The sequence below is a fragment of the Acipenser ruthenus genome, chromosome 11 (assembly GCF_902713425.1).
Source record: "Acipenser ruthenus chromosome 11, fAciRut3.2 maternal haplotype, whole genome shotgun sequence".
NCBI classification, from domain to species: Eukaryota; Metazoa; Chordata; class Actinopteri; order Acipenseriformes; family Acipenseridae; genus Acipenser; species Acipenser ruthenus.
In genome coordinates, this window is record NC_081199.1 from 26,016,417 (window position 1) to 26,036,315 (window position 19,899).

The 19,899-nt window shown below is 40.7% G+C and overlaps 1 protein-coding gene across 1 annotated transcript in view; it reads left to right on the forward strand.

Annotated features, from left to right (window-relative positions):
- Window positions 1-19,899, forward strand: part of LOC117426629 (pericentrin-like) — a 63,678-nt gene that overhangs the window by 31,957 nt on the left and 11,822 nt on the right. Inside the window, exons 25-38 of the mRNA XM_059033424.1 lie at window positions 333-550; window positions 1,891-2,053; window positions 5,572-5,763; window positions 6,128-6,157; window positions 7,499-7,731; window positions 7,822-7,941; window positions 9,811-10,047; window positions 10,355-10,522; window positions 11,392-11,544; window positions 12,124-12,291; window positions 13,494-14,468; window positions 15,878-16,048; window positions 16,314-16,850; window positions 17,373-17,480. Coding sequence (XP_058889407.1) covers window positions 333-550; window positions 1,891-2,053; window positions 5,572-5,763; window positions 6,128-6,157; window positions 7,499-7,731; window positions 7,822-7,941; window positions 9,811-10,047; window positions 10,355-10,522; window positions 11,392-11,544; window positions 12,124-12,291; window positions 13,494-14,468; window positions 15,878-16,048; window positions 16,314-16,850; window positions 17,373-17,480 — 3,473 coding nt within the window. The remainder of the gene's footprint in view (window positions 1-332; window positions 551-1,890; window positions 2,054-5,571; window positions 5,764-6,127; window positions 6,158-7,498; window positions 7,732-7,821; window positions 7,942-9,810; window positions 10,048-10,354; window positions 10,523-11,391; window positions 11,545-12,123; window positions 12,292-13,493; window positions 14,469-15,877; window positions 16,049-16,313; window positions 16,851-17,372; window positions 17,481-19,899) is intronic.

Here is a 19,899-nt window from a genome sequence, read left to right on the forward strand (position 1 = left end):
CGCCCCGCTTAGCTCTCTGCAAGCGGTGCCGTGCTGCTCATGTGTGTCCTCGGCTTTACTCCTCAGTGGTCAGAGAACTGACCTGTTAGAACTGTTGGTGATAAGGACATTTTCTACAACAGATGAACCTCAATCTTTAGTAGGCCAACAAATGTGTAGTAATAAGGCTTTTTGTATTTTTGCCTGCCAGCAATTACTATAGGAAGGCGTATAGACAATTTGATTTGTAATTTTACATTTTTAAGCACAAAAATGAACATGTATTGGAGAAGGCTGGCTGCCGTACACACCAGTAGACCCTGTACAGCCTTTGTTTTCATTTTCTTTCACAGGTGACTTGCACAGTCCAGCAAGTGAAGCTGCCACTGAAACCAGCCTGTGGTCAGCCCTGACAGACGAAGGCTTTGAACTGTCCCAGCGACTGTCTGACAGCATCTTTACTGGCCCTGAGGTGGAGCCTGAGACCGAGCAGATGATCCTGAGAGTGTGTGAACGCCTCCGGAGTGCAGTGGAGAAACTGCTGGATCTGGTCACAGAGTCCACCAGACAGGTGAGATCAAAATGCATCACAGTGAACAAAATGGACAGATACACTGAGAAGTTTCTCCTTGCTTACCTGTTAATATACAAAAATAATAATTAAACTCCTTTTTATTAGCCTATGCTTAGGGCTCTTTGTTTTCCGTTTTTAGTTTTGATCATGTGATGCTCCTTTGTTTGAGCCGCTTAAGTTTTTTCTCCAATAACTTGATTAAGATTATGATTGTTTCATTGATAATGTAAATTAAAAAAGGCAGCTCCTTATTTTGAATTCAAACTGAACGCAAACAGTGAGTGAAGTTAAATTGATTTAATTAAATCGTAATTAAGAGGAAACTATTTGCAAAACAGGTTATAACATTTTTGCAACGAGTCATTAAGATTTTAAATCTGGAGGCTCCCGAGTGGCGCATCCAGTAAAGGCACTCCGTTCGGAGTGCAGCATGAGCCCTATAGCTTGGGCATCGCCAGTTCAAATCCAGGCTATGTCACTGCCGACCAGGGGGCACCGCACAATTGGCTAAGCGCTGCCTGAGCGAGGAGGGTTTAGGTCGGCTGGGGAATCCTTGGCGCACCATCGACCCCTGTAGCTGGCCGGGTGCCTGCAGGCCTGTGTGTGCAATTTCAGAACTGCGTGGTCTTCCGACGCTGTAGTTCTGTAATGACTTCACGGCGGGCTTGCAGTGCAGAAAAAAGCGGACGGCTGATGGCACACGTTTTGGAGGATGCGAGTGCTCGTCTTCGTCTCTCCCGAGTTAGTGCCGGGGTTACAGAGGTGAGCCGAGTTTTATATAAATTTATATAATTTTATATAAAAAAAAGAAAAAAAAAATTTAAATCTGGGAAAAGCAATTTAACTGAACTCTGTTCTTTTTTAATTAAATAAGGCGCTGCTTTTTTTTTTTTTTTTTAAACATTCAAGTTACAGAAGAAGAAAAGTTTAAGTTTAAGAAACTGAGTCGGCTCAACATAACTTTTTTTTTAAAGGGACATCACGTGACCAAAAAAACGAAAACGAAGAGCCCTGCCTATGCTTCATGTTTTCCGATATATTCTGTAGCATGCCACTAACCAGTAAAAGCAGTTTTTTTTTTTTAAAACTATGTTTTAAATCCTTGTAATCCAAACTGTACCTCACTACAGTTTAAATTAGGCTATGCCTTACATTTTATAAAAAAAAATAGCAAAGGATGATGTATTTGGTCTTCTATTTATTTACCACACCAATTTTAAATATTTGCTTGTTGTCTACTGCAAAGCAGTAGACAACAAAGGTGTTTTGCTTTGTTAGCCCCATGTGACAATTGAAAGGGGCTTGTACAGTGCTGACTGTAATTGCTGGTTGTGCAGCTTGAGCAGACGCACGGGATCCATGTCCACCTGGAAGAGCAGTTCAGTCGTCAGAACAAGGAGACGGCCCGGTTTGTAAACCAGCACCAGAACCTCATCGAGCAACTGGACGAGGAAACCAAGGCCAAAAAACAGCTAGAGCTGGAGCTTCACAAAGCAGAGGGTCAGTGATTTTACACTAAATCATTTGACCCCATTGAGACGTGCCAGCAGGATTTATTGTGTGTCACGTTTACATTGTTACACAGATCTAGAGAACTGCTTATCCAGTTGTAACAGACTTGTTGAGAATATGAATCTTGGGATATAGTGGGGTTTCCATCTGTACATACATCACACCTGTCGCAAGTAAACTGGTGGATTTAATATTCCAGTTTTTTACAGCACTAGAGAATTCCCCTGGATTGTATTAACCACATATGCTAGAATTAAAAGGTTGGGCATGTTACTGAAAAAAAAGTAATTTATTACTCGTTATTTAGTTTCTTCATAAATAAGGTAATATAATGTCATTATTTATTACTTTAATAAAAAAAATCTGAGCTTACCTCCACCCCCAATCACATTTTGGAACTCGGGAACACAGAGGTTTTTGGAACGCAGGAAACAGCCACTTGATAGTGTTCAGACATAAATATTTATTTTGGCACTAGTAGAATACTTCACACAAATTACAACTGATGTTCACAGACTAACATTGAACACAAAATGATTGATGTTCACAAAGACAAGATCACCTATGACCCAAAAAGCACAAGAAAGACACAGTATTAATCACTCTAATCTAAATAAAGCAATATACCTTTCTATATCAAATACACTTGCTCAACAGCAGGCACGATACATAAACCACGGCTCTATTGCCAGTAGAATAACAATAATAAACACAATAACAGGCATTTAAATATTACAGCGAGGGTCTCGCCCTCACAGACTCTTGTCTGGTAATTCATTTATTAACTGTCAGAACAGGTTTTTAAAACGTTTGTTGTAATAAATATATTTCATTGTTGGCATATAAACATAACATACTGTATTACCTGACTCAGTAATTTAGCAGTATAAAGAGAATCCTAAATTCTAGAATTCAATAAAACCACGAAAAGCAAATCAACAATAACAAATAAGGTCTATAGAAAAACAAACTATATGGTGAGGTGTAAAAATAATGGGATGATGCAATAAATGTGGCCACCACTAACTTAAGCAAACAAACAAGTGGTACGGACAGTCAAGTACGAAAATATGCGGTGGTAGACGCTTTTCCTGTATGATGTTTTTGAAGTGTATCATCAAAACTGGCATGTGCCTTATTCAAATTCAAGTCTCAAAGCCTGATTTCATTGCCCCACGGCTTATTGTCATGAGACATCCCGGAAGAGAGATCATGTCGTTGCTGTTGAGGCACCGATATTGGAGCAGTCTGGTGTGTCGGGGTTGAAAAAGAAAAGACAAATATAAAATACATCGCTAAACCGAGGACAGGTTATTACGTGTCCAGGTTAAAACATTTTAATTTAAATAAAAAAACGCATGCACATGTATACTGCTCAATTTATTTTAAATGTATTTCCCTTTTTGCTAAAATACCATTTCTGTAATGTTTTTTGTACACATTACATTTAGAATGACTGTACAGTATACAGATAGTAAAATCATATGAATACCTACTGCATTTTTTACTTAAGAACATAAGAATGTTTACAAACTAGAGGAGGCCATTCAGCCCATCTTGCTCGTTTGGTTGTTAGTAGCTTATTGATCCCAGAATCTCATCAGGCAGCTTCTTGAAGGATCCCGGGGTGTCAGCTTCAACAACATTACTGGGGAGTTGGTTCCAGACCCTCACAATTCTCTGTGTAAAAAAAAAAAAAAAGAAAATTCCCTCCTATGTTCTGTTCTGAATGCCCTTTTATCTAATCTCCATTTGTGACCTCTGGTCCATGTTTCTTTTTTCAGGTCGAAAAAGTCCCCTGGGTCAACATTGTCTATACCTTTTAGAATATTGAATGCTTGACAGATCACCGCGTCTTTGTTCAAGACTGAACAGATTCAATTTTTTGAGCCTGTCTGCATACGACATGCCTTTTAAACCCGGGATAATTCTGGTTGCTTTTATTTGCACTCTTTCTAGAGCAGCAATATCCTTTTGTAACGAGGTGACCAGAACTGAACACAATATTCTAGATGAGGTCTTACTAATGCATTGTAAAGTTTTAACATTACTTCCCTTGATTTTAAATTCAACACTTTTCACAATATATCCAAGCATCTTGTTGGTCTTTTTTTTTTTTATAGCTTCCCCACATTGTCTAGATGAAGACATTTCCGAGTCAACGTAAACTCCTAGGTCTTTTTCATAGATTCCTTCTTCAATTTCAGTATCTCCCATATGATATTTATAATGCACATTTTATTGCCTGCGTGCACTACCTTACACTTTTCTCTATTAAATGTAATTTGCCATGTGTCTGCCCAGTTCTGAATGCTGTCTAGATCATTTTGAATGACCTTTGCTGCTGCAACAGTGTTTGCCACTCCTCCTATTTTTGTGTTTGCAAATTTAACAAGTTTGCTTACTATACCAGAATCTAAATCATTTATGTAGATTCGGAATAAACCCTAAATAAGCAAATCATGTTTTAAAATTGCAAAGACTTAACTACAGTATATATTGAAATTTTTGTATTTTATGGTTGTAATTAAAGTTGCTAGTGAAGATATAACTTTGTACTATATACATACTGAACACATTTTCGGATAGCGTAATGTTCTCACAGGTCCTTTACTTTAGTGCAGTAGTTCCAACATACAAATAAAAATTGTACTAAACAAACAGCCATTCGGTCCAAAAGCTTACAGAACAACAAGTGAAAAAAGCCTTCCACCTATGGGAAGATCGTGGAATGGGGTCTGTGATAATTGCAACTTTTTCTCCCTATTTGAAAGTTTTTTGTCTGAACAGCTGCAGCACAATTTTCTTTGTTTTTCCAGCCTTGTGATTCTTTTTATGAAGCATTGTGGCAAAGTGGTTGATTGGGTACAGGTGCAGGAGTGATGCAGTGCGTGAATGAAACAGACAGAGATTATAATCCGGTTTGCAGAAGATTTGTATTATGTTTTTCAGGTCTGGCGACCAAACAATAATCCCCAGACAATACACAACAAACGAAACTGCTACGTTCTCTGGGGTCTCTCGCAGCCCTTCTAGGTTAAAATACAAAACACAAAGGAACATATTGCGGCCATGTCGTTTCCCTTCCGGGTCGATGCGTTCTTGCAACGGAATCTCGTCTTCATTCAGACTGGCCGACTTCCCGACCCTGGGAAAACTGTCAGACCAGCCCGTCCAAAGAACTCTGTTCTCACTGCTTGGTGTCCTCACAGGTCGGTAGGGAGATTTACAACCAAGAATCATTGTATTTGTCACCAAGCATTTACAAGGATTGCAAGCATGTGATCTGCTTGGCAGTACAGGGAGTACACTGTTGCTGTAGCCATTACAGTTGTTGTTGTTGTTGTCATCGTCACAAGACAGCAAGGTGATTTAAAACTGGAGTAAGCCTATTGATTTGTAATAAACCAGGGATAATCTGGAATCTGAAACCAGATGCCCATGGGGAAAACCAGTGCTTGTGACTTTCTGATCCGTTCTCTTGACGGTTGCTCTGTGTGTTTCAGGGCTGATTGACGGCTATGTGGCGGAGAAGGCAGCGCTGGAAGAGGCTCTTCAGCGAAAGGAGAAATCAGAGCAGTGCCTGGTCCTGGAGCTGGAGACGCTGAGGGGACAGCTGCATGAGCTGAGTGAGGAGCACAGCCTTCTTGTCCGCCAGAGAGAGGCCATCACTGCCAACATGGGGGACCGCGAGATGGGTAAGGGAGCCTAGACCAGCAACCAGCACTCGCCAAGGGTGTCGAGCTTCAGAGCATCCCCCAACTATTGCATTATTAATCTGACACTTCCTCCAATAAATATTAGCCATCACTTTTTCAAGTAGTCCACTGCAAGACCAATATAAAGCATAGCAGTCTTGTCATAGTGTGTTTTTTTTTTAATGTATAATTTATTTATATAAGTATAAAGTAGACTAATACATATTTAGCTTTTGAAGAAGCATTTTCTGCTTTTACCTAAACTCCTATATTAAATCAATTTACAATATATATTTGCAATATTTACAATTTTATATTCCATATTTATTTTGGATAATGCTGGACACGTTTTCTTGGTCTGTAGGATGTTCTGCAGTTGCAGAGGAGGAATCAGGTTTGTGGTTTTGAACATGCCTTGATGTGGTTTGCCATGGTTTTGAGGAAATTTAATTTGAAGAAATAAAGGGAATCTAACATTTCAACAGAGTAATCTTGCACTTCTTTTCTGTTCTCCATGAGACAGCAAAATTACAGGGAGACAATGTACTGTAATAGCAGACTTTCCTGTGGTTGATGCATTTTCTTTTACAGTAAACTGGCAACAACTTGAATTCCATTCTCCATCAAATAAAACATTGCTTGGTATCACTTAAATTGATAAACATTAAACTGTTTGATTTACAGTAATGGAAATTAAGTATAACAAATCAGTGAAATCTCTATTTTAAACTGCCAAATAAGTGATAATGTTTTTTTAATAGATTTCATTACAGTCCGTGCCTTCTAATCAGTGCTATAGTCTTTGTTTCACATTTCATTGAATCCCTTTAACTCGTCTCCTAACTGCAGCTTTGGATGTGCATGTTTTGCTGCACCCTTTTAAATGTCTTCAAATCAAGTACATTTGAGATCATCCCCTTTTTTTGTGAATTTTTTGGCCTTTTGATCACTCCAATATGCATTGTTTAATTTTAGACTAGTGTAAATCTATACTAGTTCTCAAATCAAATGTTTTAATTACACGTATGCTTTTCTGAAATGTTCTTTTTAATAAGCACTTTTATTGCATGGTGTGTGAATTTTAGTCCAAAGCTGCATAGTATCATTGATCAACACATTACCTTTTCTATAGTTTTAATTTGTAAAACTTGCATTTGCTTATAGTCTTGTATACCAGTCACTGTTGATAGGAGTATTATTTGGTACAACAGCCTCCTAATGAGACTAAATTGGTGTGTTTTGGAAACTGAGCACATGTTAAATACTGGTAGATGTTCACATGCAACTCTAATGAATTAACAGTTTTTCATGTCACATCCAAGTTTACTGTGTGTCCCTGTGCATGATTTTTTGCATGGGATTTAATTTTTTTTTTTTATTATTCTCCTACATTTTGTCCTGGATTACTTACTTACTGCTGATTACTTACTGCAGCTCACCCAGTGGCGGCACATATAAATTATGTATGTCATGTTTAATGGCTTTGCTCTGTTTATATATTAATAATTGGGTCTTTTAGATGTGTCTTGGAGAGGGGAGGGAATCAGATTTGAGTCCTTCAATTTATTTAAAGCTCAAATTTGAGGGGGAATCAAAATCCAGCTTTATCATTTTTATAATTTAGTTCAGAGGCAATCTGCAATCTTTTCTTTCTCACCACTTATTGTGTGCTATCAAATACATGTAAGTTAATTCTGTAGGGGGTGTTTGATTGGATTTTTGGGTTGATCTCAAGGTTTGCTTGTGGAATCCGACCTCCTGGCGAAGGAGAAGCTGGATCTGCAGTGCCAAGCGGAGAAGGACCGCTCCAACCTCACCTCCCGATTGAAGCTCCTAGAGACGGAACTGGAGGAGCAGATCAGCCAGAACCTGGAGCTGGAGCAGAGATACAGGTTGGAGCTGGCTGACCTGCAGCAGCAGATCCTGGCGCTGGAGAAACAGCTGCGCAATGATCGTCACTTCATAGACGTAAGGAGCGCTTGCCCTGCATATCAGTCTCCTGAGGGTTTACTGCCCAGTAACAGCAGGCGACCAAATCTGGTTTTGTTTTCTTTCTAGGAACAAGCAGTGGAGCGTGAGCACGAGAGGGATGAATTTCAAATCGAAATTAAGAAACTGGAAGCCCAGCTAAGGAATCCAATTAAATCTAATACCGGAGGAGACTACAAGGGGCAGAAGGTAGATATTCTGGACAATTCATATACACTGGTTTAAGTGCAACCATGCTGATTTATTATTTGTCTGCCTGGCAGAGATAATTGTCAAGAGAAAATGAGACACTTACATACACAATTTAGTGGATATTAGATTAAATTAGGTCAGACCTGGCTAGGAAGTGGAGTATTGCAATGCTTTTCATTTCAAGTAAGAAGGATTATGTGATTAAGAATTGTATAAATGCAGATCTTGAAAAAAATGACTTTTGTGAATTTTACTTTAAAGTAGAATTATGCTGGAATGTATATGTTATAAGTATCCTTACATATATGTTTTTTTTTTCTTTAATGCATTTTTATAGATTGATGACTTGGTTTACCAGGTATAGTAATATGTTGGTCCAGTCAATGTCCTTTCTGCATGATTTAGAAATATACCCTTTTTTTAGAGGCAAACTATTTCTTTAATCGCTGCTTAGCAGAGTGCATCTCATGTGACTGTCTTTACAGCAGCATCCTGTCCGTGGTTTGGTTAAGAACTCGAAATAGGACTTTATAATACTTCTGACATTACCTTACCAGCCCAGTGACCAGGAAAGTGAATGTAATGTACAGTTAGAGACATTAAGCTTTTAAGTAGTTTTAATTTAAGTTCTGGATGCATCACAGAAGTCCACCAAGTCCTGAATGTTGCTGTTGAAATGAATGTTCCACAATATTTGTATACTGTCACATGCCTCGAACTGCGGTAGCCTATATCTGAAATGGATAAAGCCAAAAGGCAAGCGAAGACATTTCAGTTAAAGGTTTTCAATCCTTTCTACCAGTTTTAGTGGCTTTTTATTTGATGCACAACATTCTTTTGTAGCGACATGACTTATACTATAGTTGTCATATCTGTCTCTTGGCATCCTTTTGTTCAAGATCCACTCTGCCTTTGGAGTGGAGGACTGTACATATGAAAATGCGCAAAACAAAACTTAGTGTCTCTAGCCTGTTTACACTGCTTTAATTTCTTGCTAATTCTGCTTTCATTCTTCTAGTGTCTACATATAGACACATGTAACCTAGCCCTGAAGCTTTAAGCTGAATTTCTCTAATCAAAATTGGGGGGTGTGGGGGGGGGGGGATATTTTTTTTTAATTCTCTTTCAATAGAACATGTACATTAGTTTAATTGTTTAGAAATCAGTAAATTAGTATTGGGAAAGTACTTGAGAGAGATGCATTCTGGGACCGTTTAGGGATGAAAGGAAGCTTGATGCTCTGGAGAGGACCCACAAAACCCTAAAGATTTTTACATGTTCATCTTCTTTCTAATATAAATTAAAGTACATTAAATAGTGTTTCTCTCTAGTTAAGCACAGTGAATTCAATGTTTAGGTGCTTAAAGAGCAAGATGTTAATATCCTGGTTATCTGGTCTGTTTCGATTTCATTGTGTATCATTTTCTGTTTTGTCTTCACATCCTGGCATTTTTAAACTCAGAAGTTTACAATACCCCTGTGGCCTCAACAGAGCTCTAAGAATCATGTCTACACTGCAACTGGTACTCCAAAATGTAACCATTAACCAGCCCCCCAGAAACACACTGCCCCCAGTGGATGTCATTTCTTATTGGTGTATTACTTACATCTACTAGTCAGTGTGTTGTATTAAGATTGTTGCATCGGTTGTACTTGGTGTTTTAAAAAGTTCCCAGGATGTACTGACATGAAGTAGATGCAAAATGAATATATAAACAAGGACTTTCAGTAAGTCGGCTGTTACGTCACCTTGGGTTTGATTGTCAAAAGCCGGATTAAAAAATAGGGTCCCAGATAGACCCAGGACATTGCTAGGTAGGGATTTATCTAGGAGGAGGGTCTGATATGAGGTGTCATTCTCTCAAGGTGGAGACCCTGCAGGCTACGATCAAGGAGAAAATGGATGATTACAACACTCTTCTGCTGGCCAAGGAGCAGTACGTGATGGACATCAATGAGCAAAATGAAGAGATTGAGAAAATGGCAGCCCGAATCTGCGAGCTGGAAGAGGCTGCACTGGGCAACGCTGAGGCAGCAAAGAAAGTGAGCCATCTAGAACAAGAACTGCAGCGGATGAAGAAAATGGAGCAAGATCATCTTCAGGTACAGTACAGTGCAGAATCACAATTACAACAGTGTATCGAACCAGCAGAGTGTAAATTGATACACAGGTCTTGGTCAATTCAACAGGGCACCTAATGGGTCATTTGACTTAATTTTGTTTTATATCAAGTAGGCTATAAAAGATGCTAGCTAACAACAAATTCAATTTATTGCATGTGAATATAATCTTGATAGCATTCATTTGTTGACCATACTTGTAAACTGGTAGTGTATTAAAGTAATAAATAAATATTTAGACTCAGTCACATATTTGATATTTTGTATATCGTGTATGGATCAATTGCAGGATAAGGAGGCTTTACAGCAGCAGCAATATTCTAACCGGCTGCAGATCTCTGCTCTGCAGTCTAAACTAGATGAGACCAGACACCGCTTCCCGGAGAACAGCTCTGACCAGGTGCTTAAGGAGCAGCTGGAGGCAGAGCGAGAGGCTCTGCTCAACAAAGAGAAAGAGGTAGGCTCATGCCAAGTGAAGCCAATACAGTAGAGTCCAGTGGTTCTGAGGCACACTGAGGCACATGGAGGCATCTGTGCTAAAAGTCATTTATAGTAGTATCCAGATTAATATGCAGCAAGCTATTTTATTCTATTTTAAATTAGATGAATAGTTTAAATGCTTTCCAAGTGCCCGGAAAATTCAGTACTGTCTTTTGTTTAACAAAAAAATTGTCCAAATAGAGGTGCTTAGTCATACATTTCTTTTTTCAATGATTATTCAAGTCGCTTCCAGGTACACTGAAATGCTGTACACATTGCCTTATATACATCAGTGTTGCAATAAAAAAAATACAAAAAAATAATAAACAAAAACCCTGTTGACTGCTTACAAAACATTTAAAATGTTAGTTCTTTATCTTGTAAACCACCCTAGACCACCACTGGGTTTTAACCCCCACCTTGCAGTAATTGCGTGTAAGCAATCTGCAGATTTGTTGCATGTAATACTGTAAGGGTTGGGTATGCCGAAGCACACATTTGGACCTGGGTTCTCATGGCTCCCAGCCCTTGCCTCAAACTACAACAATACACTTTCTCTTGTGTCTGCATTGATTTAAATGTATTTATTTAGCATTGCCAGATAATACATTCCATAAACACACAGTACTCTAGAAACCAAACTGCTTAAAGGTTCATTAATTGCAGTATGACCCAATGCAATATCAATCTAACTTGATTTAACAAATCACACTATTCGGAATAAGGCGTCTGGCAAATAAATGACATTTTGATATCCTAATGCATACGCCATCTTTCCTGCTGGGTTTATACTTCCCACAACGGTGCGAGAAACTGTGTAGCTAAATTGAAAGTTTACTTCTCCAGGTTGAAATCCTCCATGATCAGCTGGATCAGTTTCAGAAGGACTTGGTGAACAAATCGGAGGAGGTGCTGCAGCTCAACATGCAGTTGGAGATTCAGGTGAAGCAGAGTGCTGCCAGCATCGACCAGGTGCAGGAGGAGAGCAAGCAGTTAAAGGTAGGGTGAAGGGAGAAGCCGTGTAGGGAACGTCTCTGGATCCTGATTCGGAGTAGGGTACTGAAGAGGAAGAAGGAGCACGTTACAGCATGTAATCGATATGAAAATGATTCTGCTGCTATCCAATGCATTTACTAGCCTTAATGTCAGTCCTTTTCAGCAGCTTTGAAATTTGGTAGTAAAATGTTATTCCCCTGAGCAGCATGCAGATTTGTTTTTCCTTGCAACTGTGTGGATCAGATTTACTAACTATAATGAAACTAGGCAAGAGCTTAGTGGCTTGTGAGGTCTGGTGTCTCTGGGCACTGCTATGTGCAGTGCTTTTGAGGTGCTATAAAAATGTATGAGCATATAAAATGTAGTTTTGTACTTTGTTTATAGTTCTGAATGACTTTTTATTTATTTTTGTAATCGTTGGAGCCACCTACTGGCCAAGTACTATTGTGCTCTTTTTAAAGATACATTTGAAGTCTTTTTCAGCACACCAGTTCAGGTCACGAGAACATGTCTTTGGTGAATGTCTCTTATCTTAGTATGGTTATACATTACAGTTAACTGCATTCCCTTTCTCATTACCAGGAGAAGGTAGCCAGCTTGCACAAGCAACTAGGGGTTGAGTCAGATGAGAGCAGAACCTCAGTGCTGCAGTTTCCACAGGGACTGATGGAGGAAAAGAACCAAGAAATCGACCATCTCAACGAACAGATCTTTCAGCTACAGCAGGAACTGAAGAATACAAACAACAAGGTACATTCCTCTCAACTCTGTACCCAGTGTCAAAGTCTATTGGGTATCCTTTGAATTCACCTTGTTCTAGAGACTCTCGACGTTTCAGTCTTGGTGTGTATAAATCTCCTGTCCACGATGAAGCTTCATACAGGAGATGAAAATGATGATTACATATACAAATTCGGTGTTTTAACCCTTTGCGGTCCATTTATTCAGCACGTCTCAGGTGTGTCAGGTCCAATTTATTTTTACACGCGCAGTTTATTTTAGATGCGCTGTTTAAAATGTTTATTTTTCACAGTAAAACACGTTTAAAAGGCACTGCATATCAACAGGACACTCAGTACTGCATCTCCAGCCCCGCCCCACCCCTTGTTCGCTGTATTTTTCACATACCTCTTCATAGTTGTGCGTACTGATAAATCATCTCCTGATCACTCGTTTTATCACCAAACTCCTCAATAATGCGATCCAAGTCATTATTTTACTACTGTAAGATCTCAAAAAGCTCTGCAAATGTCTGATATTCTTTGAGCGCTGGATGCAGAAGCAGCTATCTTGTTTGTTTATGGCCGTGCTATCTCTGTGGTGCTGGGGCTATGTGTATTGCTCAGATCCGCCCCTTTTTATTTTTTTATCGACTTCTCTCGGCTCCTATCGGTCTCACTCGGCCATTGAACGGTTTTCTCGGCTTTTTCCGGAGAAAAAACGACTAGAGACCTTTGTTTTTTGATGATGTCGGACAGGGTCCGACATTGGACCGGAAAGGGAAAATTGTAATGTCGGACCTGGTCCGACATAGGACCGCAAAGGGTTAATAGGTCATTTGTTGCATTTTAAAGAGTCTTTTGTTCACTTCAGGAGGATGTACTCCATGCGGACACAAATTCAGGTTCTTTAAACCTGATCTGCAGATATGTCAAACAATATTATAGATAAGTTGCTGCTGTTGCCTCCTGGTACCTAATTACTTCACGTGTTCTAGTTCACACTCGCTCCAATGGTGTAGCTGCAATCGGACCACCTGACCTACAGCAAAGGAACAAGGATGCAGCTGTTTGCCTTCTATAGCTGGATTTGAAATATTTGCATATCCTGAATTAACATTAAAAAAAAGAACCCAAATCTACATACTGTTACTTTTCCCTATTTTGTATTTGAACACTGTTTGTGGTTGGACGATAATACAAATGTGTGGTTTTTTTTTTTGTTTGTCATAGGTTCTAGAAGAGAAGAATGTGGAGATGGAGGACCTGAGGTCTCGGATCGAGCACCTCCACGGAGATCTGGAGCGCCTACGCAGGGACAAGGATGAGGAGGTGGAGCAGCTCCACGAAGTCATTGAGAAGCTGCAGGAGGAGCTGGCCCAGCTGGGGCCCAACCGCCACGAGGTCAGCGACTCCCAGGACAGCCTGGAGCGTGAGCTGTGGCAGCACCCCAGCCAAGAAGACAGCCTGCAGAGGGAACTGGCCAGCGAGCACCTGCAGTCCTCCAAGGCAAGACTGAGAGAGCTGGAGGGACAGCTCGATCTCGCATGCACAGAGAAAGAAGCAGTTCAGCAGCTGCTACAAAAGCAAGAAGTGCATTTCCGGTCAGAGGCAGAGAAGCTGGGGAAGGACCTTCACAATGAGCGCAGGCAGCTCTCCATCCTGCAAGAGGAGTCCGTCCTGCTGAGAGTCAGCTTCTCGCAGAGGGAAGCCATGCTGTCCACCCAGGCTCAGGAACTTGAGGACATCCTGAGGGAGAGGGAGGCTCAGCTTCTAGAGACAGAGATGCAAGTGAAGACCCTGGAGGAGCAGATCGTGGCCAAGGGGGCAGGTCTGGAGGCTGAGCTGAGCAAGCAACAGGAGCAGTGCGAGGAGCTCCACAGTCTGAAGTCTGTGCTGGACTCCCAGCTGCAGGATCTGAAGCAGGCAGAGATAAAGAACCAGGGAGATATCGAGAAGCTGCAGGCTGAGGTGGCGAAGCTGGAAGCTCGCATGAAGGACAGCCAGGTGGAAATTCTCACTCTGAGCTCAGAGAAGACAGAGCTATTCTCAGAGTGCCAGGCTGTTCAGCTGAATGTGGAACATCTCCAGGGAGAGGTTGAAAGGTTGGAGATGGAGGTTGCCGAGAAGAACACTCTGGTACAAGAGCTGAGTCTGCAGCTTGAAGACAAGTCGGCAAGGAATGCTGAAGCACAGAAAGAAGTGCTGGTAAGCGCAACCTGTATTGGCAAGATTTTCAGGGTTGTTTGCAGTGGCTTGGTGTGCTATTTTTTTAGTTAAGTACATTTTAAAGATTACAACTTGCAGTTTAAGATAATCTGGTTAGCAACAGGTAAACAACAGTAAACCAAGTCTGTCTGTTGTGTCTCTGACTGCTATGGAACTTGAAATTAAAATACACCCTGTCCAGGTTTTATTAAACCCTATATTGACAAAAGCCTTTTTCAGCCAACACTGGTTTCTGACTCTTCCACAGCTAAATCTTACCAGCGGAATTAGTAACCAGCTTCTGAGGCATGTTTTTAGAGTTTTAAAAAAATGAATTAAATAAAATGCTGCAAGCAACATTTTGTGGCAATATAGTGTTAATAACAGAACCACAGTATAAACATATTGACACTAAAGTGTGTATGTATATTCAGTGGTGCTTTTAAACTATACTCAAGCCACAAAGTTAGATGAATGTAGACTTTATGCCAGAGCAGGCTAACCTGTTGTATGTTAGCAGCTGATTGCAGAGTACAAACAGGAATGGCTGAGGCAACTATGCAAGGCAGGATCAGAAGTTGTTATAGGATTAATTAATTGGAGCAGAGCTGCAGAGGGTCAGTGACAGGTGGGTATCTGCTAGATACACTGCTCAGGGAAAGTCAATTATGTGTTATGGGTGGTGTCAGATGCAGCTCAGTGTCTTTGCTCAGGTATGGATAGTTTTCATATAGTGGGTGTTTTTGTTTAGCAGGATGATATTTGGTTTGTAAAAGTTAAGTCTTGGGCTTCTGCATGAGGATTGAGTGATTTTAAATCATGTGTCTTTTAGCCTGGCTGGGTATGCAACAAAGTATATACAATATATGTCTTTTAGCCATTTAAAAATCATTGAATTTAGTTCCTAAACGTACTACTACACCAGTTGTGAGGGGGTATTTGGAAGATGGAACATGTGTAATTTCAATTTAAATTAGGGATGGCATGCTTGCTTTGGTTTTAAGGAGTTATTGACTCTGACACACACAGGAAAAGGAGTGTAGTCCTTGAGAGGGGAACTGACAGTTCTTTAGATCCCCTGCATTTTATGGTATTGGTCCAATTTGTCTTGCTTTTATTGCTTGGATGACTGTTCTGAAGATAATAAACCAGTTTTGTACCTTATCTAGCCAGATCCATTAGCGATGCAGAGAAAAGCAGTGATGTAACTTAGGGGATAGGACGTAGACATCCATTCCTATGAAGAAATGTGAACGACTAGAGGTTATTTTGAACGACTAGAGGTTTTAGAATTGTTATGCTGTGGGGCAAGCCAGAATGGGCTGAAGGTTTTCAAACATCACTACTTGTTGGCTAAGGATTCTGTTGAAGTGTAAGTGTGGTGTGTTTTTTTTGGGGGGGGGGGTCAGAGGTGTGCTGAAGAGACGCTGACGAAAGCAGAGTCTGCCCTAAAGGAGAAGGAGGAGGCCCTGAGAGACCAGCAGGCACTGCTTCCTCAGCTGAAGGCAGAGCTGTCTGCTGTGAAGGAGGCACTGAGCTCCAGCACAGAGAAGACAGAGAGGCTCCTGGAGGAGGGACAGGTATGTTGGGATATAAAAGAAAATGCAAATAAAGTTGGCGGTGGTGGCCTCTAATCCATTCCTCAATTACTAATTTTGAATGGAGCTGAATGCCGCGTTCTTTCCCCTATCCTCTCATTTGATTTTCCTTTGTTTTGCTGGAACATTAGTGACTTAAATCTGCTTTCCTTTTTTGATAGACATCACAATGGAGTTAAAATAAATACATGAAACTGAATTGCATCTGTTGCACAGAGTATTAAAAACCCTCCAACTTCTTTACTAGGAAAAAGATCGATCTCTTGCCAACCTGGAGATCCACAATGGAAGTTTAAAATCGGAACTGAGAAAGCTCCAAGAAGATTTCACGAAGCAAGAGGAGGAGCTATCACACCTGAAGAATGAAGTGCAGGAGCTGAGAGCTCTGTATGGGTTCCAGGCACATCAGCAGTTTAAAGAACAGAGCAATACAATGAAACCCAAGGAACGCTCCAGCCAGACCGGCCCAGACACACAGCGCGGCTTCTTGTACAACTTCTCCAACGAGAGCTCTCTCTGCTCCCCTGAGCGTATGAGGAAATACGATGCCAGCATGGAGCACACGCATGGGTTCCATTCCACCCACCTCTCTGAGCTCAGCACTCTGCACTGCACTGGGCTGGATCTCCTGCACAGCAAATCCCCTGGTCTGGACCGGGACTGCTCGGAGCCCAGTGATCACCTCACATGCGATGGTGAGGAGCACAGCAGCCACTCAGCATCAGCATCTCCACCTTTCTCCGAGGGCACTTACTCCATCCTGGACTCTATTGACACGGAAAAGGTTGTTTAAACATTGTACTGCATGTTGTAAAAGAGAAATATCTTTGTTTTGATTTTGCAGCTTGATAACCTTTTGCTATACCTGTGACTCGTCAATGTGTGTTATGCACTCTGCAGCCTTTCACATTGAAGGTGTAATAGATGAGCAGCAAGCTTAGTTTGTTTAATGCACACCAATATGAATAAGGACAACATGCAAAAAACATTTTTTTTTTAAATCCTTAAGATACATTTTAGAATAGTAAGTGTCCTCATCTAAACATGCCATTTTTACCTGAGCATGGGAGTCAAATGTCATGTCCCCTGAAGAGCTAAAAAATAAGTTTCAATTTTAAGAATAACTGGTGTAGTGTATGGTAACAAATGATGTGAAACACCCTACAGTGCATAGATTTTCAACAGAAGGATGAGGAGAAAATGTGATGACCATTTTGAACATGATGCATTTCAAGATGGTGACCCTGAAATCCGATACCAGTAAAGTTATAAAATCATGAAACCTTTTTCCCCCCCCCCCCCCCAGGCAAAAGCTCTTGAAAACCTGGACTTGACTCCACCAGCCTCTCCTGCTTGCACAGAATCTACACTCTCTGTACAGGAGTGGGTCAGCGATGGATATGTAAGCAGTGAGTAACACCAAGCATCTCTCTCTCTCTCTCTCTCTCTCTCTCTCTCTCTCTCTCTCTCTCAATTCAATTCAATTCAATTCAATTCAATGGTGCTTTATTGGCATGACTTACAATAGCAGGTGTTGCCAAAGCAATTATACAATACAGACATGTATATATACCATGCATCATGAATACATATATATAAACAAACTGATTTATAAAGTACAGTAAAAAAAAAAACAAAAAAAAAAAAAAAAAAAAAACAAAAAAAAAAAAAACAACATATCACTACTAACAATAAACATGTATCAGGACAATAAGCATTTACATAATACATACATGCCTACATACACAACAACATACATACTGTATATACATAAGTGTGTGTGTGTCTCTGTGCAGAGCTCTCATTGTGTGTCCCTCAGTCTGTGACACGCAGACACATACTGGGCTGCTAGTTGGGCTGTGCTTCTCTCCTCTCCCAGGAGGATTGAGACTTTTTCAGGGTTGGACATGTTTGGGAAGTTTGGGAGGGAATTTGCAAATTTTTTAAAATAAGTTTGTCTATTTTCTGAGTATTTTTTACATTGAAGAAGGAAGTGCATCTCTGTCTCGACCTCTCCTGTCTCACAGTGACCACAGAGCCTTTCTTCTTTAGGAAGCCAGGTCTGCCGGTGACGGCCTTTCTCAATGGCCAGGCTGTGGTCACTGAGCCTGTACTTGGTCAGGATCTGCCTCTGCTTTGTATCTCTGACAGTAGAGAGATACTCTGCCAGAGTGTAATCTCTTTTTAGGGCCCGATAACAATCCAGTTTATTTTGAGATTTTGTTTCTGTGTCCCAATGTTTCAGATAGCAGTTTTTGGTTAGTTTTATAATTTGGTTGACTCTGATTGGGGGCTGGTAAGCAGTGCTGCCCTGAAGCTGGTTTGTTTTAGTATTATTAGTTGGGTTCAGTGCAGTGAGCTTCAGGGCCAGCTGGCTTAGAGGACTCTTTTCAGGGCTGAGCTCTTGGGTTTGCATGGCCTCATACTGGAGGGAGTCTGATTCACTTTTCTTTAGGTGCATCCAAAATTTTAGTGCTCTTTTCTTTATATTTATGAGTGTCGGGTAACGGCCTAATTCAGCCCTGCATGCATGATTTGGTGTTTTTCTCTGCACCTGTAGGATGTTTTTGTAGAGTTCAGCATGCAGGGTTTCGATTGGGTGTTTGTCCCATTTAGTGTAGTCCTGTTGACTGAGTGGACCCCATATCTCACTACCATACAGCGCAATGGGCTGGATGACACTGTCAATTAATTTTAGCCATATTTTGATAGGAATATTTATTTTATAGAATCTTCTTTTGATGGCATAGAAAGCTCTTCTGGCTTTTTCCTTTAGTGCATTCACTGCTAGGTTAAAGCTCCCTGACGCACTGATAGTCAGGCCCAGGTACGTGTAGTCTGAGGTGTGTTCTAGTGTAGTGTTGTTTAGGGTGAAGTGGTATCTGTTTCCCTGAGTTCTGGCCTTTTTTTGAAAAATCATTATTTTGGTCTTTTTAAAGTTTACTGCCAGGGCCCAGGTCTGACAGTACTGCTCCAGCAGTGCCAGGCTCCGCTGCAGCCCCTGCTCTGTGGGCGACAGCAGGACCAGGTCATCTGCATAGAGCAGGAACTTGATTTCGGTGTTGTGTAGAGTAAGGCCGGGGTCTGCAGACTGCTCCAACATCGTAGCCAACTCGTTAATATAAATATTGAACAGTGTTGGACTCAGACTGCAGCCCTGCCTCACCCCCCGCCCCTGAGTGAAGAAATCAGTTCTTTTGTTGCCAATTTTGACTGCACATTTGTTTTCTGTGTACATTGATTTTATTATATCATAGATTTTACCCCCTACACCACTTTGAAGAATTCTGTAATATAAACCTTCATGCCAAATAGAATCAAATGCTTTTTTAAAGTCAATGAAGCAGGCGAAAATTTTGCCTTTACTTTTTTGGTGTACGTGTTTGTTTATTAGGGTGTGTAGGGTGTAAATATGATCTGTTGTGCGATGATTTGGTAGGAATCCAATTTGACTCTTACTCAGGACATTGTGTTCGGTAAGGAAGGCCAGTATCCGGGCGTTAATGATACTGCAGAATACCTTCCCCAGGTTACTGCTCACACAGATGCCCCGGTAGTTGTTGGGGTCGAATTTGTCTCCACTCTTGTGAATTGGGGATATAAGCCCTTGGTTCCAGATGTCAGGGAAGTAACCAGTACTTAGTACCATGTTGAACAATTTAAGCATTGCCTCCTGTAATTTAGGGCTGCTGTGTTTGAGCATCTCAGTGCAGATGCTGTCAGGGCCGCAGGCTTTTCTGGTTTTCAGTGCCTGCAGCTTCATAGTTAATTCTTGTAGGGTGATTGGAACATCAATTGTGTTTTGGTTATCTTTAATTGATTGTTCAAGTAAT